This window comes from Ylistrum balloti, unplaced genomic scaffold, assembly GCF_031769215.1.
Source record: "Ylistrum balloti isolate Yb309-2 unplaced genomic scaffold, AGI_CSIRO_Ybal_v1 Utg371456, whole genome shotgun sequence".
Lineage (NCBI taxonomy): Eukaryota > Metazoa > Mollusca > Bivalvia > Pectinida > Pectinidae > Ylistrum > Ylistrum balloti.
In genome coordinates this window covers 35,371-62,459 of record NW_026782761.1, presented here as the reverse complement: position 1 = coordinate 62,459, position 27,089 = coordinate 35,371, and the positions used below count along the sequence as shown (strand labels likewise).

At 37.6% G+C, this 27,089-nt stretch overlaps 1 protein-coding gene across 4 annotated transcripts in view; it reads right to left on the bottom strand.

Annotated features, from left to right (window-relative positions):
• Positions 1–27,089, bottom strand: part of LOC132562584 (IQ motif and SEC7 domain-containing protein 2-like) — a 77,672-nt gene that overhangs the window by 16,700 nt on the left and 33,883 nt on the right. For 2 of the 4 annotated variants that reach the window (XM_060227331.1, XM_060227335.1), the window contains exons 2-3: positions 3,797–5,353; positions 730–891 (exon numbers count right to left, since the gene is read on the bottom strand). In XM_060227331.1, coding sequence (XP_060083314.1) covers positions 730–891; positions 3,797–5,353 — 1,719 coding nt within the window. Of the gene's footprint in view, positions 1–729; positions 892–3,796; positions 5,354–14,246; positions 14,313–21,895; positions 22,041–27,089 lie in introns of those variants that run through there. The other 2 variants (XM_060227332.1, XM_060227333.1) reach the window with 2 other exon arrangements.

Sequence of the window (27,089 nt, the reverse complement as noted above, 5' to 3'; positions counted from 1 at the left end):
TCTGGCTGCATTGATTAGAATAATACCAGACACTGAATATTTAAAGTCTGATAATGCCTAGCGGTGACCTACACAGTATGGACATTGCTCTTTTCAAAGCTGCCCTTCCCTCTCTTCTCTCTTCCTCGTTTTTGTGTGTTACTTATACATCAATATCCCGTTATTTTCTCTTTTTTTTTGAGCACACTTACATTCAAACAATCACACTAAAAAAACCCTAAATAATAACGTTTACATCTGGTTTATAACTACTGGATAGAACAAATAGTCGATGTGAAAATAGACTGTTCTTTATAGTCTCAGCTCCAACTTCTAGAGAGAGTAACATCATCAGGATTTCACCTTGATATACAGTCGTTTTTGAAATTAAACAGTTCTAACTAATTCCAGTTCTAATTTCTACAGAGACTAACATTATTAGGATTTCACCTTAATTTGCAAAGTGGTTTTTTGTTTGGGATGGGGGAGGGGGACAACATATGTATCATAATGTTGGTATATTGTTAGATGTACCTTAAGGCCCTTACATTTCCGAACCATTTTTAATGATTTGTTAATTGTCTGAAAATGAAATTTTGACAAATTCGGAGTAAAAACCACCAACAGTTTTTTAAATAAAGTTGTCACATTCAAAGAATATGACATACATATTGAAGCCTGAAAAAGACCTTTGACCTTGAACTATGACCTCACAATTTAGTGTAGCGACTTGATGATGAAGACACTTACTGAAGGACTTCCATGTTGAACTCATTCTGAAGGTTACCGAGGTATTCACCAATCATCTGTTTACTGAGTCCTTTCCTTGTGATAAGAAACCTTGCCACGACATGTGGAGACTCGTCAATGAAACCATATTCACACAGGAAACGAATACCTTTCTCAGGTTTTCTGTAAATAATATAAAAAAGTGAATAACCATTAGGGTTGCATCAAGCAGTTGATAACAATGTACACATAATCAATCTTTAAAAGTTAGCTTTAGCATTGAGTAGAATATTTACACAAGATCTTGAGTATCAAGTGTAAACATACCTGGTAAATTAAATTTCAAACCTTTAGAAGTTAGTTTTAGCAATTAGTTTACCTGAAATCTGATATATTGCAAACCATTGTGTATTAAATTTGAATCATTATTTAAAGTAATGAAATGTATTTACATATTCATGAATATACTACAACTGAGAAGTAGGATCTAGTTATTAGATAAACAACATCCAGTTATCTTAACACCAATCTATTCTGGTTAGACCCACATTGAAACTTCTCCACCTTAACTTAGCCACCTGCGCTTCAGAAATAAGGATACCACTGCCAACAGACTTCCTGTTCACAAATAATGTGTGATGATAGAAACACGATAGCACCCTATGTGTTAACAAATTGCTATGATGAAAAGTCGGAATATGTTTATATTCTTTAAGAGTTCCACAAGTACAAGAGAAGCTATCATAATAAAGATCGTGCTGCTGAACAGACACAGTAACTGTCACAATGGATGTTTCTGATAACTACAAATAAATACAAATAGGATACTTCTGTGATATTAATCTTCAGCACAACAAAATCTTTATTGAACAAAGGTCAAAGTTCAAAAACAAAATTTAAACAAATCAAATCACAATCATTTTCTCCCCAAATGATCCCCTGTAAGGCAGTCATCTGCTTGTAAGTCTATAGACTGTGGCACCAATGTTAGATATCAGATGAAGCCAACAAAGGACCTTGTGTAACAGTCAAAGAATCATCATTTCACTAGTTTTGAACCTGTAATACTTGGATCACATGACTGTGACGATAATCACTGGGCTTTAACTCCCATACCTGGTAAAATGACCTATTGGAATGACAGGAAATGACATCATACATCTACAGATAATATCACTACTTCAAAGTGGAGACCATAATGAAAAATAAAAAAGGACCCGAATAAGACAATATGAAATGGACATATTTGACTCATTTCTTATGGAAACTTGTGAACCATATTTATCCTGTTTACGTCTGCAGGCTAGCACATCAACTCTGACAGACATAGGGGAATGACCTTCTTAAAGGTCAATGAAATAGCTCTTGTTAATACCTACAAGACAACTGGGAAACTGCTGGATATCACAATAATGATTCTATAAATGTATTCTTACCATCCCAACATTTACCTCCAGTGACAGCCCCAGAAATAACCCTTTACATCTTGTACTTGCTTGTTGTTACCATCCCAACATTTACCTCCAGTGACAGCCCCAGAAATAACCCTTTACATCTTGTACTTGCTTGTTGTTACCATCCCAACATTTACCTCCAGTGACAGCCCCAGAAATAACCCATTACATCTTGTACTTGCTTGTTGTTACCATCCCAACATTTACCTCCAGTGACAGCCCCAGAAATAACCCATTACATCTTGTACTTGCTTTACCTCCAGTTACATCTTGTACGTTGTTACCATCCCAACATTTACCTCCAGTGACAGCCCCAGAAATAACCCATTACATCTTGTACTTGCTTGTTGTTACCATCCCAACATTTACCTCCAGTGACAGCCCCAGAAATAACCCATTACATCTTGTACTTGCTTGTTGTTACCATCCCAACATTTACCTCCAGTGACAGCCCCAGAAATAACCCATTACATCTTGTACTTGCTTGTTGTTACCATCCCAACATTTACCTCCAGTGACAGCCCCAGAAATAACCCATTACATCTTGTACTTGCTTGTTGTTACCATCCCAACATTTACCTCCAGTGACAGCCCCAGAAATAACCCATTACATCTTGTACTTGCTTGTTGTTACCATCCCAACATTTACCTCCAGTGACAGCCCCAGAAATAACCCATTACATCTTGTACTTGCTTGTTGTTACCATCCCAACATTTACCTCCAGTGACAGCCCCAGAAATAACCCATTACATCTTGTACTTGCTTGTTGTTACCATCCCAACATTTACCTCCAGTGAACATCCCAGAAATAACCCATTACATCTTGTACTTGTTGTTACCACCCCAACATTTACCTCTAGTCAAAGTCCCAGAAATAACCCATTACATCTTGTACTTACATGTTGTAACCACCCCAACATTTACCTCCAATGAAAGTCCCAGAAATAACCCATTACATCTTGTACTTGTTGTTACCACCGCAACATTTACCTCTAGTCAAAGTCCCAGAAATAACCCATTACATCTTGTACTTACATGTTGTAACCACCCCAACATTTACCTCCAATGAAAGTCCCAGAAATAACCCATTACATCTTGTACTTATTGTTACCACCCCAACATTTACCTCCAGTCAAAGTCCCAGAAATAACCCATTACATCTTGTACTTGTTGTAACCACCCCAACATTTACCTCCAGTCAAAGTCCCACAAATAACCCATTACATCTTGTACTTGTTGTAACCACCCCAACATTTACCTCCAGTCAAAGTCCCACAAATAACCCATTACATCTTGTACTTGTTGTAACCACCCCAACATTTACCTCCAGTCAAAGTCCCACAAATAACCCATTACATCTTGTACTTGTTGTTACCACCCCAACATTTACCTCCAGTCAAAGTCCCAGAAATAACCCATTACATCTTGTACTTGTTGTTACCACCCCAACATTTACCTCCAGTCAAAGTCCCAGAAATAACCCATTACATCTTGTACTTGTTGTTACCACCCCAACATTTACCTCCAGTCAAAGTCCCAGAAATAACCCATTACATCTTGTACTTGTTGTAACCACCCCAACATTTACCTCCAGTCAAACTCCCAGAAATAACCCATTACATCTTGTACTTACTTGTTGAAGAGATTTAATCCGATCCTGTAGGTTCGTTTTCGGTGTTTGTCTGCCGTCTTGGGCATCATATGTTGATGATCGGGTGTCATGCTTAGTCTAAGTCGTTTCTGATACCCTATACTACTGTCACCAGCTAGACTCATGTTTTCTGAACTTGGCGAACTAGAACATCGTCCATCTAGGGAATCAGCTTCACTCATTTCTGATATGTTACTCATGCGTTTTGGTTCCAGTGTCTTTTGTGTCGGTGTCACAGCACCAGGTCCCCCATTGGCAGCACTTTTCCGTTTCCATATCGGAGATGCTTCAGGAGCCCGTACAGGCACCAGAGGTGGTTTTTTAGCACTTCCCTCAGTTTTACCACGCATTTTCACTTCTTGGTTCATATAATACTTTAATGTCTGGTCCGCCATTTGTTTTTGTTCCTGGGTTCGAATCCCATCCGGAGATAATTGTTCTACTTTAATCTGTATGTCACCTTGACTACCAAGTGACCCTGAGTCTGAATAATTGGTTCGAAAATTTTCGTAAGAAGCACTACGACTTTTAGCACTATCGTAAGTGTCTGTACTTGTGTTGGAGTACAAAGATGAGGTGGAAGGTTTTTGAGAAATTCCTAAATTTGATGCTAAATCTGGATGTAACATTGGCTCACTGTGGACACTGTGAATTGCACTATCACTTTGAAAACTCTCTACTAAACCGTCTGTCTCCTTACTTTCGAGCAGAGTTTCAAAGTGGAAACTATGTAGGTCAACTGAATTCTGTGGAGACTCACTATTACTACTGTCGTTCATCTCTGGATAAGAATTCCTATTATTGTTTGTTTCATCGTTGAGATGTGATTTTTCCTCTTGCGGTATATCAGGCTGATCTATGACCTCCGTACACCTCTCCAATCGTTTCCTATCTTTTCGGGGTAGTTTCATCCGATTTGGATCAAGTTTCATATTTGGATCAAGAGACATTTGAGGTTTCATTCTCGGATGTTCTCTGTATAAATTCATATCATACCCTGATACGTACTTCCCCCCCATTTCCTGGCTAGTGTCTGTGTGTCTCTGCACATCTCCATTACTTTGGATCAGGGTAGCACCCATACTACTGTTATAGTGACTATCAGCACTAATTCTGTCTGTCCATATTGTGTTACTGCGACCTAATTCTGAGAGACGTTTCGATAACCTTCTTTCACCTACTGCTATCCTTAGTTTCTCAAAGTTTCTATTCATACAATATTGCCTGAAAGCCCTCTGGATTGTTTTTGCAGCACGCCGAGATCTTATAGACCCTCCGTATTTCCTTTCTAGCATTTCAACTTGTTTCTCTTGCAGGTCTTGTGACAGTTCATATGCTACGGACTGTGACCTGGACTTTTTCACCTCATCTTCTGTTCTCCGCAGTGAGCGTTGCCGTTGACAACGGTTGCCCTGCGTGAGGCTACCTCCCTGGTTCACAAGCTTGCTGGTCCTTGGTGACTCCAGTGGTGATCCACCAACTGACCTTGACCGGGATTTCTGTCTCAGGAGGTCATCTCCATTCCTTGAAGTTGTGACACTGAAAAATACAAATTTATCATGAAAATCAAATGCAATATTATGATAAGGCAATGAAAGACAAGCTGGGAGACAGACCATATTTAAAAGAATTTTCCTTTACATGGCTTTGTATCTCCGTGTTCAATTCCTAGAAATTGAATTTGACTTTAAATACAAATGTATCATATGTAATATTCATGTATTTAGAAACCTGAATACTGAGAAAGTCTATGAAAGCAAATACAATATTACACATGAGGTGCTATGTACTACATGTATAAATTTGTTCTTTAAACAAGTAATTAACATAGAACTGACACTTTTTTTCCTAAACAACAAACATTTCCTTCTAATTGCACATTTGGAAAATATTTTTTTAATGTTTCAAACTTTGCATGAACACAAAAGCACATCAAATCTCCAACAAAAATCAAACTATTATGTATACAAAATTTGCCGAGATTTTAGATAGCAAATGTCAGCTGAATACGATGAAATACTCTGTTTATGCTGTAATTATAGTTTGTATATTCTCTAGTGACAATGATACACTGTAACACACATGAAATTTCATCACACTGTACAGTTCCCATATCACAAGTTTTTTTATATAAATACATCATACAGTGTGTACCAGGTACTGTTATTTCTTAAATGGTTCAAAAACTGGGAGTAGTATACCAGTGGAGAAATGGGAAGTGTAATCTCGAACTGCAATCAACGTGGTAGTGATTAACCCTAATTTAAGTTTCCTAACACTCAAAATTTTTTTTTAAGGGTGAAAGATCTCTTGTACTATTCCTGTGAGAACCAGACAAGAGTGTGAGTGTTCTTGTTACATTGCTGAAGTCAGTTTCTTTTATTATTGATAAATGACTGAGTTACAACTACACTTAATATCATACCACTTAATGATATTGACTTATAGCAATGATTTACACCAGTATTGAGTGTAAAATCTATGTTGATTTTTGGCTATGCAAACATCCTGATTGACTGTCGGAGCCACACATTGACAGATCACTTTGACAAAGCAAGATTCACAATCAACCAGCGAAATGAACAGATTTAAACCTTAATGAAAATGTTGTTTTCATGTTTAACTTTTCGATGAAATACATTATATTAATCAATTAATTTTTAAGACACACATGTACAGTTTTGATTGTCATTTTAAAGGATACATATAATCTAGTACAAATTTAACTTTATAGTAAATTTATCACCCACAATTTGAATTTTTTTTATCCCAAAAATAGATGTTTGTAGATAATTACCTAGCTTCATTGATTCTCGTCTGAGATCTATAACCTTTAACACGACAAAGTAGCATTCTGTTTTCACTAATTTCAGACTAGGATCGTCCTATTACACTGACATGGCCTGACCTATTGTTGCTCGGAGGGGTGTTGGTAAATGTCCCAGGATTGATTTTTCCCCCTCGCTGTCCCAGTATTCCAGCAGCAGTCGGCAACCTCTACATGTATATATTGATCACAACAACCTGTACATCTAGTCAATATCACCTCATCTCCCTCTGGTGTATTAAAACTTCCTCCCCTAACCAGCTCCTTCTTATGTCATGAATGAAAAAAAGTACAATTACAGTCTTGGGGTTCCAGAAATACCAAGCATCTCATATCAAGGGGCCCATATTATCACGCTAAGTGTAATTCCAAATAACACCATAAAGAAAAGACAACCAGACATTTTAACTACATTCTGTATATAAGATTAATTCTACATTTCCATCCCTTCAAACTGTCAAAATGTGGTCGAATTAGTTTGGGTCATGGGTCAGTCAATATCTAAATATAGTGAAAAATTGTGTCAATGTGTCAGTTGTAAAAGCCTCTGGCTTGTGTTTATTATATATATATGTGTACTGACTTCAAATGAAATTGACTTGACATTTATCCCTTTTATCCAGCAATACAACAAATAAAATACTGACTGGGGTGGGCTTATTACTGGACATCAGGAGGACAATACATTACTTCTGACTGAGGTGGGCTTATTACTGGACACCAGGAGACCAATACATTACTTCTGACTGAGGTGGGCTTATTACTGGACACTAGGGGGCAAACAAATTTCTTTAAACTGAGGCTGGCTTATTACTGAACAGCAGGAGACCAATAGATTTTTCTAAATAAGGGGTGGGCTTGTTATTACAGGACAACTTATTGAGACAGCATTTCTAGGCATTTTCTGCAACATGTATGAGTGGGCTTATTACTGGATAGGGGTTCATTGCTGAATGAATATGGTACGTAATGAATACGGTATGTTACTTTTCTATATGACACCCCAACCTGTCACCAACATATGGTACAAACTGTTAACCTGTAAAGTAGTGTTATATGTCTACCTGTAGTGTATGTCAGTTCTCCTGATCTGGTCAAACATAAATCCAATAGCAATAGAATGAGAGGCAAAGAGGTTCAGAAATCCCAGGAATCAGGGAGAGAAAAACTCCAAATATCCTACACAGATTGTCACATAGGCATTAGCCTACAATACATCACATCTGCCAACACCAAGTCCCACAGAATATTTTGTTAATAACAGTGAGATCTTGACAGGAGCAAGAGGATTTGACTGGTATAATCCTGATAAGACCTGGCATGTGACCGACTGACCACACTGACCATGTATACCTTGATAGTACTGCTCACTAATAGGTGCTGGTCAGTATGTATCAAGGAAGTATCCCACTATCTCTAATTAAGACCAGACCTTATCACTGAATTAGGAAATTAAAATTACCCTGGTGCTTATAAATAGAAGAGTGGTCCCTTAATAGTCATCATCAAAGCACCGATAACTTGACCACCAATAAATTAATTAATTCTAACTGTACGGGTCAATTAGCCTTGAGCTGGATACTTATATTAGCCAATAGTTATGCAATCTCGCCTCCACATCCTGTCTGATGAAATTGTCCCTTTATTTACATAACTATGTCACCCAGTGGCACTGTGTATTTAATTACACCACAGGGAGGAGCAGTGAAGAAATTGTAAGCCCCATTAACCAGCCAATCAATTATTAACCAACTAATCAATTAATCAATAAGTCAAATTGTTTACTTATGTGAAACAGAAATTAGGAAGATGAATTATTCAGAAATAGGAATAAATCCCTTTGGACTGTAAGAAATTGATCAAAATGCCTTTATTTAATTATCAATGTGCTACACTTAAATTAAATTTTACACAAATTTTGGTTCAACAGTTAAAAAAAATCAACAATCTGACATGAACAATAACAGAATATTAATAATTTGTGTATGTACTTCTTTGACCTTTAAATATGAAGTATTAACATCAATGTGACCTAAGTAATGTCTAAGGCAGTGCCAACACAAAGGTAATGATAACGTTTATTTTTCAATGCTCCAAGTTTTCACTATTTTATGAAACGTTTAAAGGAAAAAGCAAGTATGCTTCATAGAGATTATGATACAGAAGAAGGTTTTCCACACTCATTCTATTTTCAGTGATTTTATTCCATTCTCAAAAGTAGCAAAAAAAAAAAAAAAAATAGAAAAAACAGGATCCCTTGGAAAAAAAATAAGAAAATGACTGTCTTTTCTCATCAAGATATTTTGACTGTTTCAAGCCAATGGCACTAATAGAAAAACCTTAATAAAAACTGAGTATTTATTTCACATTTTTGGTGAAGCAAATAATACATGAAACACATCCAACTTTAATGTTTTAAAGACTTTACATTAAGGCCCATTATATTAAAACTGTGAAAAAAGAAAACAGTATTAACATATCAAGAGAATAAAACATTAAAGAGAATTAATTTTGTTATAAAAAATGAATCACATTAATACATAAAGTTAAGAAATTCAGTATGATGTCACGAGGCCTGCAGGTATATAGATGATCGATAATTCTCCTAACTTCCGTTATCTTACTTGTATGTGTGTGTGTGCTTTCAGTGAAAACAGTAAGAATGATTTTATAAGTGTGCAGTAGGTGTTTGTATAGATTTCCTCCGTGTGTACCGCTGACATCCTCTTAACATGTCGGATGTCGATAAGGAAATGATGTCACTGTTCTCACACACCTTCTACATCTCAAGTATATATCAAAACAATAAATACAATGGGAAATTATCCTAGACCTTTCAATCAACTCTGTTTTGTTGATGAACCTGCCTCAGGTCTTGGTTATAGAATTTTATAAATACATCATGCGTAGGTAGAAGTCAGGAAACTTTGTCTCATGAGACAAGTCAGGTCAATACCGGATCAAATCTTTTATCAAGTCTGTTGAAATCTTTTCAACAGCCAAGGTCGTTTTGGGCTGAACCAAGAGATGTGAGATAAAAAAAGGGACCCAGAAAAAGGATGAAGAGGGGAGGAAACAAAAGGAATAACAAGTTATATTTAGAAACATGTTTAACTGAATCTTTGTTGAATAAATATATAAATAGGCAATAAGCATGTCAATTCTAAATTATTGGGGGAGGGGGGAGTTGGTGATGAAATAGCACTCCGATGTGACAGTATGATACTGGGAATGATCTTCATTTCCAAAATACTTATTTGTCAATTAATAGCCGCCGATATGTAGAGTATATAACGATATATCCCATGTTATTGTAATTTATAACGTTTGTAAAATAAACCATGTCACACTTGAAACTTGAAACTGATTGTTCCATCTTACCAACATATTATTACACAATACATGTCTGTGTGTTACTTCAGATTAATTACAATAATCAAGAAAGAAAGTAAAACCTCACCATGTTACCCACCATGTTACCCACTATGTTACCCACCATGTTACCCACCATACCATGTTACCCACCATGTTACCCACCATACCATGTTACCCACCATGTTACCCACCATACCATGTTACCCACCATGTTACCCACCATACCATGTTACCCACCATGTTACCCACCATACCATGTTACCCACCATACCATGTTACCCATCATGTTACCCACCATACCATGTTACCCACCATACCATGTTACCCACCATGTTACCCACCATACCATGTTACCCACCATGTTACCAACCATACCATGTTACCCACCATGTTACCCACCATACCATGTTACCCACCATGTTACCCACCATACCATGTTACCCACCATGTTACCCACCATACCATGTTACCCACCATACCATGTTACCCACCATGTTACCCACCATGTTACCCACCATACCATGTTACCCACCATGTTACCCACCATACCATGTTACCCACCATGTTACCCACCATACCATGTTACCCACCATGTTACCCACCATGTTACTTCTACTTGTTTATAAGGAAGATGCTTACATTGATAAAAAACGTCAATTATAAAGTTAAGCTTGATGGTTTCGCTAGTTCAATATTTAATGGGTCACCTACACAATTCAGGGTTAGCAGTGATAGGTAAAGATATCTTCTGAAATGGCATACAACTTTTATAACTGAAGTAATATTAAAGAAAAAAGATGAAGAGCATTTAGACCATTTTCAAAATCCTCTTCAATTCCAAGAAATTATCTGAGGAACTGTCCATGGTGTATCGCACCATTCTGTGTGACCTGAAGAACTGTCCATGGTGTATCGCACCATTCTTTGTGACCTGAGGAACTGTCCATAGTGTATCACACAATTCTGTGTGACCTGAGGAACTGTCCATGGTGTATCGCACGATTCTGTGTGACCTGAGGAACTGTCCATGGTGTATCACACCATTCTGTGTGACCTGAGGAACCATTCTGTGTGACCTGAGGAACTGTCCATGGTGCATCACACCACTCTGTGTGACCTGAGGAACTGTTGTCCATGGTGCATCACACCACTCTGTGTGACCTGAGGAACTGTTGTCCATGGTGCATCACACCACTCTGTGTGACCTGAGGAACTGTCCATGGTGCATCACACCATTCTGTGTGACCTGAGGAACTGTCCATGGTGTATCACACCATTCTGTGTGACCTGAGGAACCATTCTGTGTGACCTGAGGAACTGTCCATGGTGTATCACACCATTCTGTGTGACCTGAGGAACTGTCCATGGTGTATCACACCATTCTGTGTGACCTGAGGAACTGTCCATAGTGTATCACACCATTCTGTGTGACCTGAGGAACTGTCCATGGTGTATCACACCATTCTGTGTGACCTGAGGAACTGTCCATGGTGTATCACACCATTCTGTGTGACCTGAGGAACCATTCTGTGTGACCTGAGGAACTGTCCATGATGTATCACACCATTCTGTGTGACCTGAGGAACTGTCCATGGTGTATCTCACCATTCTGTGTGACCTGAGGAACTGTCCATAGTGTATCACACCATTCTGTGTGACCTGAGGAACTGTCCATGGTGTATCACACCATTCTGTGTGACCTAAGGAACCATTCTGTGTGACCTAAGGAACTGCCCATTCTATTTTTGCATTGCCAGTGGAATTGCCTGGTTTTTTTTTTAAAGAAAGGCTTGATTAAAATACTGTAACAGTAAGATTTAATTACCTACAGATTGATATTGACAACAGATTTGCAATGTGCTGAAGTAATCTCCATGAATGAGACACTAGACATTTGATTCCACAAATCCAGAATGTCTATGACTTTATAACAAACGTTAAGATGACTCGCATACAAGCAGCCTCAAACATATATGGTTAATAAAATGGAGGAGACAAATAACATGTAATATTATGATTGTAAAATGAAACTAAACTTTATAACAACTGTCTCCCAGTCCCCAGTAAAAGATTATATATAGAAAAGTATCCTCTTTACTGTTTACTCTGAAGTGCCAAAAAACCTGAATACTACAGATCATTTGGCAAAAGCCGTGATTTAATCTAGAACCAGAGAGACTACACTTGTCGAACCTAAACCTTCACCCTTCCCGCTGTGGTAAGAGGATCACCAGGTATAAAAACATTCAATACCTGTTACCATGGAAACAACCAATGTTATGTCTAAATCTCCAGGACTAATGGAAGAAAAATCGGAACTTTATCATTAAGAGGACATTTACACCCAGTATACATAGCTGATTATCAATTGAGCCAATAAGAAAACAAGTAGGTAGGTTGCTATAAAGTCATCCATGTTAGGTAGATAGGGACAAGCTAATCTCTACCTATCATCACAATTACACAAATTACACAAAGACAACCTGCCTGATTAACAGATTTTCTTATCTCTGTCTGTACCTAGGAATTGCCATAGCAACCTGACCCTGCACAGGTTGAACAGCACATCTCATGCTTATATATACATATAATGCATACAGGCTATCACTCCATCTTGCATAAAAATGCTTCATTTTTGTGTAGTGTTAATTTGTTTTCAAAGAACTTTAAACCATGTCTGATTTTTCACAATATTGGCAAGAGACTTAACTGAAACTGCAGTCAATGATTTTAAGTATGCAGTATTACAGAATTCGTCTGTTTCGTGTTATGTTTATATATTGTATTATATTTATAGTATGGCATGTGAGTTCACTGTCACATCACACCAGTTTTAACTGTTACATCACACCAGTGTTAACTGTCACATCACATCAGTGTTAACTGTCACATCACACCAGTTTTAACTGTTACATCACACCAGTGTTAACTGTCACATCACATCAGTGTTAACTGTCACATCACACCAGTTTTAACTGTTACATCACACCAGTGTTAACTGTCACATCACATCAGTGTTAACTGTCACATCACATCAGTGTTAACTGTCACATCATACCTGTGTTAACTGTTACATCACACCAGTGTTAACTGTCACATCACATCAGTGTTAACTGTCACATCATACCTTTGTGTTTACTGTCACATCATACCTTTGTGTTAACTGTCACATCACACCTTTGTGTTAACTGTCACATCACACCTTTGTGTTTACTGTTACATCATACTTGTGTGTTTACTGTTACATCATACTTGAGTTTATTTATGAATGTAACAACTCTGTGACGTAGTTGTTATATAACATGTCAATCATCTACACAAGTTTGAAACAGTCATGCTTTAAACACACTGTTTAAGTTTGAACTGCCAGTAAACCTCCCACTAGGACTGTCCATGCAGGCAAACACCCACATGAATTATAATACACAATAAATTTTGAATTGGGTTGTAAACACATTGTAAGGTTGTTTATTATTGCTACCTAGCCAGACACAGTTGACACCTAATCAATACTCCACCGCTCCACACACACTTCACTGGATGAGGCTTCCCAAATTCAAGGTTGTTCAAGGTTCATCAAATATTTCCAATTGGATATTGCATCAAAGGAAGATATTTCCTTATAATTGTGTAACAGAAAACCATTTATCCCTGTACCATCACACCAATTCCTCATCATTACATATCTCTTACAGATTTCCATATACATACTTATATCTAAATCTACCTGTTAATCTATTAAAAAGCACTTGTTCTTAATCTGCACATTGGCACAAACATACACATGAAAACTTTTTTTAAGGTTGAAGTATTAACTTTAACTTCAAAATAAAACTTCAAGCATGGTTGTCATCCTCATCTGCCCGTGCATTTTATACACAGGTCGGAACACCTGGATCAGAAGATTGAGGGGAACCATGGATTCTCAGGTGACCCCAAGTGACACTTCTTACTATACCTGTGAAATTTAGACTTCATGAAAATTCTGTAACTGAACCAATCTGACCTATATTTCTTATAAAGGAAAACAAACATAGCATTGTGGCTGGTTTCTAACGTGTCGCAACACAGGATCAGAAGTACAATAGATGTACCAGTAGAGACTGACTGAAGAAATATTTTAACAATAGGGAGCTTAACAATAACGCTTGACCTTATTCTTAAACACATCCCCTCATAGCGGATACACAAACAAGAGCCATCTCTATACCGTATGAACTGTATCCTTACCTTCCATGTCGTTTCTGTCGGCTTCGTCGCTTAAACTCCATTTCTAGATTCTTTAGAAATTGTGGTTTAACGATACACACACTTGATAAGTCATATCCAACCACTGTCTCAGAAATCAATAGGCGTGTGTGTATAATTTCCTTTTATAAATCCACATTTTAATTTGCATGCTCTAATTTCCTATAGGACACAACGAGAATATCCTCGTGACTCACACAGATCGGCAGTGTAAAACAAACTGTGTGGGTAGCATGCAAAGAGAACGTTGACGGTTACCACGCAAAACAATCAATGGTTGGACTCGACCACTATATACTCTGTCCAGTCTCAGTAACCCTGGCTGTGAGACTACGTGCCCTGTCTTTCCTTGTCCTCATGGCATCCATCTTTGATTGCCCGATCTCTTATACGCTAATTACCTCAATTGTTATACATTGTTATTGTACTGTCATACAACAAAGATTCAGGGAGCAACTCAGAAAGGCTTCCTGTGCTATACATCAACGACCCATAACTACATAACCAGCCTCACTCTCAAGTACAACAGGACACAAGAATTATAGCTTTGAATTCAGCTGAAGAAATACAATGTTTTCTTCAATGATTTGGCTTTATCATCACCATGCAAATGACTTTGAATTAAAAAATGTTACGCTAATATGATATTTAGTGAAATCTTAAATGTGTAGTGTTTTATGTTGAAAATACAAGATGGAAAGAACTGTTTCAGCACAACATGGCCACAAGCAAATTCTCCCCAAATAATCAATAATTTTGTTTTACATGCATGACTACTGCACAGCGAAGCAACTGGCTCGGCCAATCAAATGGTGAAGAGTTGGTCTCCCTTCTATCTAACTCCCCACAGATTTCAATATGGGGTTTTTTACACCATTTCTGGCACACTGTTAGAGCATGTATGTATATCAAATGCTGCAGTAATATCGAAAAGAATCTAAGACATGTGTTAATATCTTGGCCAACAATCAGTGTTGTGTGGATTTCTGTATTTACGGTACCCTCCACTATAGATGTATGGTCTTCGTTACACAGTCTGGCTCTTTAGAAGTCCTCTTATCCTAACAATGGTTGCCATAGCTGTCAGCCCTCCATCTATTTGTCTACAATTTCCACCCATCAATGTTGATATTGTAAAGAATGAGAATATGACACAGAGATTGTATGGTTTCCAGAGACAAATTCATTTGATCCAGAAGATAACTAAAGTTATCTATACAAATGTCAGAGATCATGAAATATATACAGATTGAACATTTTATACAGTTGCATAGGATTGTAGCAGGTATAAAAAAGATATCGGTGTAGACAATCACTGTGTCTGCCTTTCAGCAGCATGCAACATCAGTGACACCATCAGTAAACACCTACAATCTGAAACAGTAGCAGCTAGGGACTTTTTACCTATAGATTGTGACATCGTCAGCTCACATCCTCAGTGTTCACATTCATGGCTATGATAGTATAGTTTAACCTGAGGTTTTACCTACAATCTGTGACATCATAAGACATTTACCTACAGTATGTGACAACATTGGAGATTTACCTACAATATGTGACATCATAAGACATTTACCTACAATATGTGACAACATTGGAGATTTACCTACAACGATGATAACATAGATTTACCTACAATCTGTGACACAAGCACTTTTACTTTCAATCTGTGACATCAAAGGAGATTTGCCTAAAATATGCAACATTATAAGAGATTTACCTACAATCTGTGACATCATAGCAGATTTACCTACAATCTGTGACATCATAAGTTAACATGAGCTTTCATCTTCAAATTGCGATTGACATCAGCAGTAATGAGTTTTAACTAATTCATTATCCACAAAGTGGAATTAGCCCTCCATCATTGTTGCCACTATTACAATAAGGAAGGATGATATCAACCACATGAATTGGACAGCCCACCCTGTACTTATGTTTCAGGGGACGGAATAAGTTTACTCCTTCCAATATCAACCTATTTGTAGTTCAACATCAGCACATCCAGCCTTACTGCTTTTAGTGCTGTATATATCCTCCAATAAGCCCAGGGGCAACCACATTACCTCTTACTCAGAGTCAGGTGGTGGGCTTATTACAGGACAATGAAATACTATGTGTTTCTAATGCTACTGAACAAAGACAGACATGGGTGGGCTTACTACTGGATATATATGGTATATGTCTGAATGGGATGCGAGACACCAGTCAAATAGAGATATTTCCTACATGCATCAACCTGTGCTATCCCAGGGATCCATATATCACCTAATCATTTTCATCTTTTTGTTGTTATTTGATATGGTTTATTCGGATCAATAATTGTAACCCTAGTTCAAAAGATGTATGACAGTTACACATAGTGTTGTACATACAACCTTCACTTCCTGGATACTGTTAAATGAACTTTCCTATAAGGATACTTTTATACTTCTAATTTCAACCTGACAGCAACACCTGTGTACTAGCAATTACTTACCGACAATGACACCTATATAATGTATTCTCCTGGCCTAGACACAACAGCCAGTGCCATCGCCTCTTCTTCCTGATGAACATTTCACAAATTACATCTAACTTTCCTTCTGAAATATCTATCCCACTCTGTCCATGTCTTGAAAATGAAAAATTCACACTATAAAATCCTTGGATATCATCCAGAGCTCATCAGGTCACAACCACTTCTGGACCAAAATTCTGCCTAATGGACTCACGATGACCACTTGTTACTGATAAAGGCAACAGCTGACTTACGAACATCTATGATTTTATCCAGCTTTTTTTTCCTTTGAAAGAAAATTGTAGTAATAGCAATGATGTTGCTGTATCTATATTGAGTTAAGGAAGAACTTGAGCATGGTGGGGAACAGGTAAGGATAAGAAGCACAGTAGGTGGGAATTCCACCTACTTCCAGCCTTTCTGGGCAGGCAGGGACTATAAGGTGTGCAACATACAGGGCTTCCTAAAGTTAAAATCTACCACCAACCATTGCCAAAATCCTTCTACTTTTATCTTATCTTTTAATGTATCAGTTCTCCCTGAAAACTTTCAAAATATGTTTATGAATTTTGTTAGTCATATGATAAGTGGTAAGATGTTCCCTGTTGAAACATCATCAGCCTTTATCCTATTTTTGTTGTAAGGTACTTCTACACAATTTAATATTTGGCAAGGATTATAAAAATATATAAAACTAGTTCCACCTTTATGTGTATAATATTCCCAATGATTTTTGGAATATTGCTCCTTTTTTTAAGAGTAAATCAAAGATCAAGACATTTCAAAGCACCAAAATCATCACACGTTTTCGGCAGTAGCTCTACAGGCACTTTAACAACTGTTGGACGAAATCAGTCTATCAGCTGATAAAAACCATAAAAGACCTACAGTTTGAAAGATTGTTCACGATGTTAAAGCTGTGAATAAACTTTCTAACTTTTACTTGTTCCTCGTCCCGACTCCTCTGATAACATTACCCGTATGTTGGCTGTATTGCTGATTTTGAACAAGTGGTCTAACGGGCCTGTTTTACCGGTTTCCCTCTGAACAAGACAAATCAATTTGCTAACCTTGCTTTCTAATGAAACAGAACAATTGGATTAGAACAATAAGAATTAACCTTGAGAATTAAAATCTGATAAAACTTTAAACTGCCAACAATGAGGACATTTGACCTGCTCTGTTATAACCCAGCAAAAGTGACTTTTCACAATTACTCAAAAAAGGCTTAGCCAATCAGAGAACAGGCTGCTGTTATGAACCGCCCAAAATACATATGGTATTTCCAAAAAACCTGAAGACCATTATTCGAAGACATTTTGTCTTGCCTTATGCCAGTTGAAAAGAAAATGAGAAAAACAAATCACTATTTCAGTCATAATTATTGCTAGGCCCTACCAGTCTTTGCCAAAGAAAATCATACTAAACAACTTCTACAGCACTGATATCCAGAATCATAAACATTGCTTAGAAACATCTTCTGGCACTCTGTACTACGATTTCCTCAAACCTAAGGTAGAAGACTGATGGATGCATGGTAAAAGGACACTGTATCCCAACTTGTATATGCTTATTTGGTGACACAAATTTCCAATCACATTCGTATTTGTAGTTTTAAATGAAGTCTGAGAAAACATTCCTCAGTGGGATGAAATCAATGATCTAATTATTTCCAAATGAACTCAGCTACGATTGTATTGGTGGTAATAATTTCTAGGAAGCCATTAACTATGGGAAAGGGATCAAATTAAGGACTCCAGTTTCAGGTTCTGGACACTCGTCCCTTTCCCCAAGGACATCTGACAATGACACATCAATACGTCCGCCATATGTCACAGTTCCTACACATGGAAATTCCACTGTCCCACAGCAGTCCTGTTGCTGATCACCCAAGGCCAAGACTAAAAACTGACATTCCATCGTTAGCAGAAAAATGTAAAATCGGAATGGCATTCCTTATAAAAATCATCAATATCATTAATTAAGAGAGACATTAATTTGTGACGTAGGATAAAATGATTAATCTTCAAAGCATTTCAAAGCAACACAAATGATTTTTGAAACAGATACACAATAACAGTAATAGCAGTCCTGTGTGTACAGATTCTGTGTCATCAATATAAATATAACTTATTTTGTTTAATTTGATTGTTTGTATGGAAGGACTATGAAGTAATTCAACTCAATCAATTAACAGTAATATTTCTGCTCAGCCTCAATCTCCATTCTGCTCTTCCACTGTGGTCATTCCTACACAATTCCACTGCTTCTTTGACGTTTCCCATTCCTACACCCCATCCCTTCAAATGTACCCAATCCTTACATACTGTCATCCCTCCTCCACTGTACCCCATTCCTACATACTCCCACCCCTCCTCCACTGTACCCTTTTCCTACACACTCCCATCCCTCCTCCACTGTACCCTATTCCTACATACTCCCATCCCTCCTCCACTGTACCCTTTTCCTACACACTCCCATCCCTCCTCCATTGTACCCTTTTCCTACATACCCGCATACTCCCATCTCTCCTCCATTGTACCCTATTCCTACACACTCCCATCCCTCCTCCACTGTACCCTTTTCCTACACACTCCCATCCCTCCTCCACTGTACCCCATTCCTACATACCCACGTACTCCCATCCCTCCTCCATTGTACCCTATTCCTACACACCTCCACCATTTCTACCATCATCCCATTCCTATATTTCCCACCCCTACTACAATCTACTCCAATCCTTAACATACCCCCTATCCCTTCTACCCTCTTCCCCATCCCTATTTAATTTCCCCTTTCCAGTTATTCCTTCAACCTAACGGTATATGTAATTCAATATGATACAATCCAACCCCTCCCTCTCTGTACTCTATCCCCTTCCCTAGACGGCCCAATACCTGTTTTATCATAACAGATATATATATACAAACAAATGTGATCTATCATCTGTTTAAAATACATGAGTCAATCAAAATCAAAAACCGTGTACGCAAATGGATAAGATCCGACTTGGTAACACAGGAAAAACATCTGTCAGTACTGTTCTCTAGACTTCTACTTTATCAGAGAAATTATAGACAAAAACAAGTTGAAGCTGTTCACATGTTGAAGTTTCTACCTGCACAGCAGCAGATGGAGGCGGCCTTCTCTTTCTCAAATCATAGACCAAGATATACCATCATACACCCCCTGTGGGCTTACCATAGCAAGAAAGGAACAAACAAAACCATTGCATGGCATAAGAGGTCCTAAAAATTGTCTGCTGTGTTTTTTATCAACCCTCCCTCAATTTATTATCAGTCACTGACCAAGTTACCATCTCTGTTGTGTGCCTAATAAATAAACTGATGGCACTGATGGACAGCAAAACCCAAAATAAATAAATAACCCTATGTAAAACATAAAATCACCTGGGGTAGAAAAGTAAAATCACCAAATTTCAGAAGTGAGATGAAGAATACTACCATTTCAAAAATTTCAAACCATGTTTTAGATATCATTTTCATACGGACCAATTCAAATAATATTTATCCTTCATTCTAAAAACATATTTTTGTGTTAGGATACTGATGACGTCAATGAAGTGGTTGCTCAGTACATCTTTAGTGCATACTCTCGAAGATGTTGACTACTGATAACAATTCTACCAGATTACAAGAAAAACTGAACTTGATAATTTTACTGTAAACAGTATTTCAAAAAGACTTTTAAACACCCTTTAACCTCTGTATCACTTATAAATTCCTGAGGGTAAACACCCTACAATCTCACCTATTACATCCTAAGGGTAAATGCCCCACAACCTCACCTCTAACCTCCTAGAGGCAAACACCCCACAACCTCACCTCTTATCTCCTGAGGGTAAATACCCCAAAACCTCAGCCCTAACCTCCAGAGGGTAAATACCCAACACCCTCACCTCTAACTTCCTAAGCGGAATACTTTACCACCTTGCCTCTGACATCCTGGGGAAAACAACCAACAACCTCACCTCTAACTTCCTGGGGGTAAACACCCCACAACCTCACCTATAACTTCCTGGGGGTAAACACCCCACAACCTCACCTCTAACTCCCTGGGGGTAAACACCCCACAACCTCACCTATAACTTCCTGAGGGTAAATACCCCACAACCTCACCTATAACTTCCTGGGGGTAAACACCCCACAACCTCACCTATAACTCCCTGGGGGTAAACACCCCACAACCTCACCTATAACTTCCTGGGGGTAAACATCCCCCACAACATCACCTCTAACTTTCTGGGTTAAACACCCCACAACCTCACCTCTAACTTTCAGGGTGTAAATACCCCACAACCTCACCTCTAACTACCTGGGGGTAAACACCCCACAACCTCACCTCTAACTTCCTGAGGGTAAACACACCACAACCTCACCTCTAACTTTCTGGGTGTAAATACCCCACAACCATACCTCTAACTTCCTGATGGTATAAACAACTTACCTTTTCATGAATCAATTTAATTTTCAAACATCATCTCCACGACAGTTGGATGATAAAATATCACTGACACAAAATTTACATCTTCAGTAAATTTGAAACTTGAGCAACATTCCATGTATGATTTAACACTACAAATTCAGGTGGAGGCCTTTCCTTACATCTTATCCAATACACACCAACAAAGTTTTAAAAGCCATATAAATGTTTGACAAACACAACAACAGGTAAAAGGCATGCTGCCCTACTTTCTAAAGTAACATGTCCACTTGTCTAGACTAAGAGTTAATCTGACACATATCTTATACCTGCAGCGTTGAAGCTTGTTTTTCAGTCCTTTTGCCGTTTTGTCATTGGTCTCCTGAACAATTCACTTCATTTAACAATGTTACAGTCAATTACGGCCATGAAAAGGGAGGCTGCATTCAGAAATCATCGCCCAGGTAAAAATTGACAGGCTACAGGAAGAATTACATTAAAGCATGCAAGAAAAGTATACATGGTTGTAATACTTAAATCTCATTTTTCTTGTGACTTTTAATCACATGCAACCATCAAACAAATAGGGGAAAAAAAGCATGATGAAATGATAAACTTACTTTCATTCTGACAGCATTCTACTTATACACAAATATATCAACAATATCTGTAAAATACGGTTATTTACCTCGGTTTTGAACATGCCAAGTCTTGATTGTAAAAAGTTGGTAGTGGACTCCTTACAAACATATGTCTTTTACACCCCTGAGTGACTGGAGACCGGTGGGGACCCTTACGAAACCTTAGGGACCTGCCCTTGAGGCTTTCCCTTAACAACGACACCTGACACAGATGCTGCTGAGGCTCTGGCGGAATCTTGGTAACTGATTTGATTTACGGCCAAGGAGGGTTACACACTGACTTGGTACAACCTCTACACAACCTGATGTACATGTTCCTGCTGTTTTTGTCATTAACGTCAGTGTAAACCATGCACCTCGGAATCAGATTTCATGCTCTGCCATCCTCAGTTGTACATTTATCTAGCCAAGCCCTTAATCATCAGGCAATTACAGGTACATATTTACTCATGTACCATACTTTTTTAATAGACCCAAACCTTGTAAACACAAGCCCTAATTAAAATACAATCCAACTAAAGAGAGTCATTACAAAACAATTATTTTCTGGAAATGGAGCCTGGATCAATGTGAGAAATGGCCATTTAAATAAATATTCCTATTTTATATTTATTGCAACAAAGAAATGATCTACAATAACAGTATCAATTATATGGCAATTGTCAAAGAGTTACCTCCCTTACACCATATTTGGCATTCTGTTGGCTGATATCTTCAACTGGTTATAGTGCTTACATGGTAAAAGAAGGAATTTTTTTTCATTTTCCATAAATACTCTGTACGTGTATCTAGCATATGTTTCAATTTTCATTCAATATCTGAAAGAAATCTTTACAATTTCTTTAAGCATTAACGAAAATAACCAAAACAAGAGATGTCTTATTAATATGCCAAATTCACAAGATGATAAACTGAAGTGGGTCTTTTTTTTCACTTGGCCCCTCAAAATAATCAGATATCAATTAATTTTAGTTGATTTCTTAAATCATTCTTCTGGTGTGATTTTTGTGTTATTCACGATAAAGTAGCCTTAGAAGGCCAGAACTGAGTTGTAATCTATGTATCTATGTAATTGAAGTCTATATTTTCATTTCAGCAATAATTACCATAACTTTACGGATACTAAAGTTATTATTAGTTTAACATCACGAAAATTGGTTTTAATTGAAAAAAAACCCCTCAAATTTACAGTCTAAAGGTTACTATAGACATAAAATGTCACTGGCATCAGAGTACTGGATTCTAACAATGTCACATAAGCCTAAGTACTGGTCACACCCAATGTCACATGAAACACGGTACAGGTCACATCCTATGTCACCCAGGGCTGAGTACAGGTCACATCCTATGTCACACAGGACTAAGTACAGGTCACACCCAGTGTCACACAGGACTAAGTACAGGTCACACCCAGTGTCACACAGGACTAAGTACAGGTCACATCCTATGTCACCCAGGACTGAGTACAGGTCACATCCTATGTCACCCAGGACTGAGTACAGGTCACACCCAGTGTCACACAGGACTAAGTACAGGTCACATCCTATGTCACCCAGGACTGAGTACAGGTCACATCCTATGTCACCCAGGACTGAGTACAGGTCACATCCTATGTCACACAGGACTAAGTACAGGTCACATCCTATGTCACACGGGACTAAGTACAGGTCACACCCAGTGTCACACAGGACTAAGTACAGGTCACATCCCACACATGCCATCGAGGTCAGATCCATATTACAAAGGCATGTGATGCAGACTTTAGGACAATGCATTGCCAAAATACCAGCTAAACACAATGGTATGCATGCCCAAGTACAGCAGCAAATTACATGTAATGAGCTAGCCACAGCAGGACATTCTCCAGGGACTCCAAACATATCTAATACAAACTGCTGATTAAATTCCAACCAAAATGGTTTCGGAAGGACAATAGAATTTTGACAAATATCAATATCTAATTGTGCTGGAATTCGGTCCCGAGAGTGTGTTTCCTAATTGACTTAAACATCTGTGCAGAAATTAATATAACAATTATACTTCTCCATAAGACGACCCTGACATTTTGAAGTAAAGGAGCGCAATAATAAGGCTGTCAAAACACGTAGTAACCATATCAACCCATATAACTGAGTTACACTCAATGTTTTCTCCTTTGTCTTGTCAGATTCATTGAAATACCAAACTAATTACATATGATACCAATAGATTCCAGGAAAGTTGAACAGTAGCACTGATTTCATTGGACAAGAAATATGGAACTACCAACAACTTAACAATAACAGATAAATCCTACTTCAAGCATTTAAACACACAACACCATATTTCTGATTAGTATATAATAAATAATGGTAATCTGACATAATATAAGGAACACAGTGTTGGTCTGGCTAACCTGTCTTATCTGACATTCTATCATACACATCCCACTGGTCAGTTTAACCTGTCTAATCTGACCCCCTATCAGACACATCCCACTGGCCAAGTTGACTTGTCTTATCTGACATCCTATAAGGCACACCCACTGGTCAGGTTAACCTGTCTTTTCTGACATCCTATCATACACATCCCAATGGCAAATTTAACCTGTCTTATCTGACCCACTATCATACACACCCCAAGGGTCAGGTTAACCTGTCTTATCTGACATTCTATCATACACATCCCAATGGCAAATTTAACCTGTCTTATCTGACCCCCTATCAGACACACCCCAAGGGTCAGGTTAACCTGTCTAATCTGACCCCCTATCAAACACATCCCAACGGTCAGTTTAACCTGTCTAATCTGACCCCCTATCAGACACATCTCAATGGTCAGTTTAACCTGTCTAATCTGACACCCTATAAGGCACACCCACTAGTCAGGTTAACCTGTCTAATGTGACATTCTATCATACATATCCCAATAGTCAGTTTAACCTGTCTAATCTGACATCCTATAAGGCACGCCCACTGGTCAGGTTAACCTGTCTTTTCTGACATCCTACAAGGCACACCATTTTGGTAAGATTAAATTTGACAAGCAGTCCAAATTCTCCAGGGTAAACACTGTAGACAGGTTCCTTTAATTACAACATGCTTCTTATCTATCTAATTTACAAATGACCTATGGTTACCCATTGTCTGTAATCATTATCATCTAGGAAACATTTTTTTCAACTTTTTTCTCTTTTTTTCTTTGTGGATAAACTTTCTAAAAACAGAAAGGGAGGGAGAAAATTTCTCTACATTAGAAAAAATCTTAAACATATTTTCAGACTTGGTGGCCTCTAGAATAAAACAGTACAAGTATCAAGCATTTAATACAACAACCACTTATTTATTGGAAGAAAATCATAAATAAAAGGAAAAATTACAGATAACATAGAACTTATCAGCAGGTAAAACCTGGAACCCTTGCACTTGATAATCATGTTAAAATGTAAAAATTATCAAACATTACATAAGACATACATGTTGAGTTTATCAACCTTAATTCTACAATATCATGTTGAAGAAGAACATAATAGGTCTGTAATATTTATATCTGCTTTGCACTAATTCAACTGCTGACCTTAAGATTAAGGTCACAGCAACCTAATTATAGAGCACTCCAAACATACTACAGGTAATGCAGTTACACCTGGGAGTCTTACTGAATGTAAAACAGTGGGCTGGATGTATCTAAAGAACCATACAGATATTAACACACATACATGGTATCTGTTTTATTTGAAGGCGACCAAGACATGACTAAATTACAGATAAAAAGTGAATGTTTTTAGTGATAACCACCTACCTCAGACTCCAGCAACTCTTTCTGATGTATCCTACACATTTTCACCAGAGATAAATACGCTCTATCCAGCAAAGTCTAAATCTCCATGCATTGCACAATTAAAGTACGGCCGTCTTTGGAAAACAAACTGTATCAGTTAACTTCTTTCCAAAACAAACTTTATCTGCACCAGAACAACTTGAGCAATTAATGACTACCAGCCAGAGTTTCTAATCCTGCATGATAAACTGATTGAAAACAAGAGACACACTGGGCCCTATTAAAGAGGAGGTGTGTGTGGCGGAGTTACTCACCCTTGCCAAGCCCACCACCTATCACACGGCCCATTGAACAGCCACTTGTCTGGTCAACAGCCCCTCACTACGGCACTAATCTAATTTAGTGGAAACCAGCTGTATTGTTATCAGTTTTACTCACGATGCCCCTCTGGGTAAAACAATTGTATCACATTGAACTGACAAGGAAAACATTCCAACTACATAAAATCGACAAGTTAACTTCAGAGCATAGAGACAGTTTCTCTGAGGAAGGAGTTTTCCATTAAAGTTGGGAGTGGTTTAATTACATTGATCTAGATATAGGGGAAGTTGATAGAGTTAAATATAGTACAATATATCAGCTGATTCTATTTATTGTATATCAGCTGATTCTATTCATTATATGAGTGCCAAGGCCATTTCTGCCTGGTATTGTTTAAGTAGCTAAAACGCCTTGCAGATATTGATGATATAGAAGTCATTTCACTAATCTACTGATATATACATACCAATACAACATATGGAGATATATGTCAGCTAGAGGTTTCAACAACCTAAATTCAGTTTGAAAAGGTCGGACTAAAATTGAGATACTGTATATTACACCAACTATAACCCATTTTTAAAAATCATATGATGAAGCAATTTTGGCTAATATCACTTTTTAGCACAGTTAATGGTTATTAAAACCAAAAAGTTAGACTTACTAATTATACGGTCAAGGTAATTTGAATTTGACCAAGACTGAAGACCTGTCACACATTTCTTCTAGCTACAGGCAATATATATATGTATCACAATTTGTTTATATAACAAACTGTGATATGTATCTATTTTCAAATAAGACCAAATTCATTTTATTTGAACTAATTCAGAAGAGGGCTAGCATTACAATTCAGTCTTTACAGTTCTTCAGAAGAAGTTTTCTGAAATATCGTTTGATATAAGACATCAAAGAAACCTTGGCTTAATGTTGATATCTTTTAACTTAAAACATACTGATACAGGTACCTTACTGACTCTAGGTCTGTTACTTCTTCACTGTAATTTATAATCCAAAGTCTCACTTGTCAATCAATACAAACATGTTCAAGGTAAACATCGACAACACTAAATAAATGTTATTACTTTCATCAACAGATAAGAGAGGTAATACTCACATGGTATTCCAGCGGGCTAACAGACCCTGGAATTTCTCACCTGA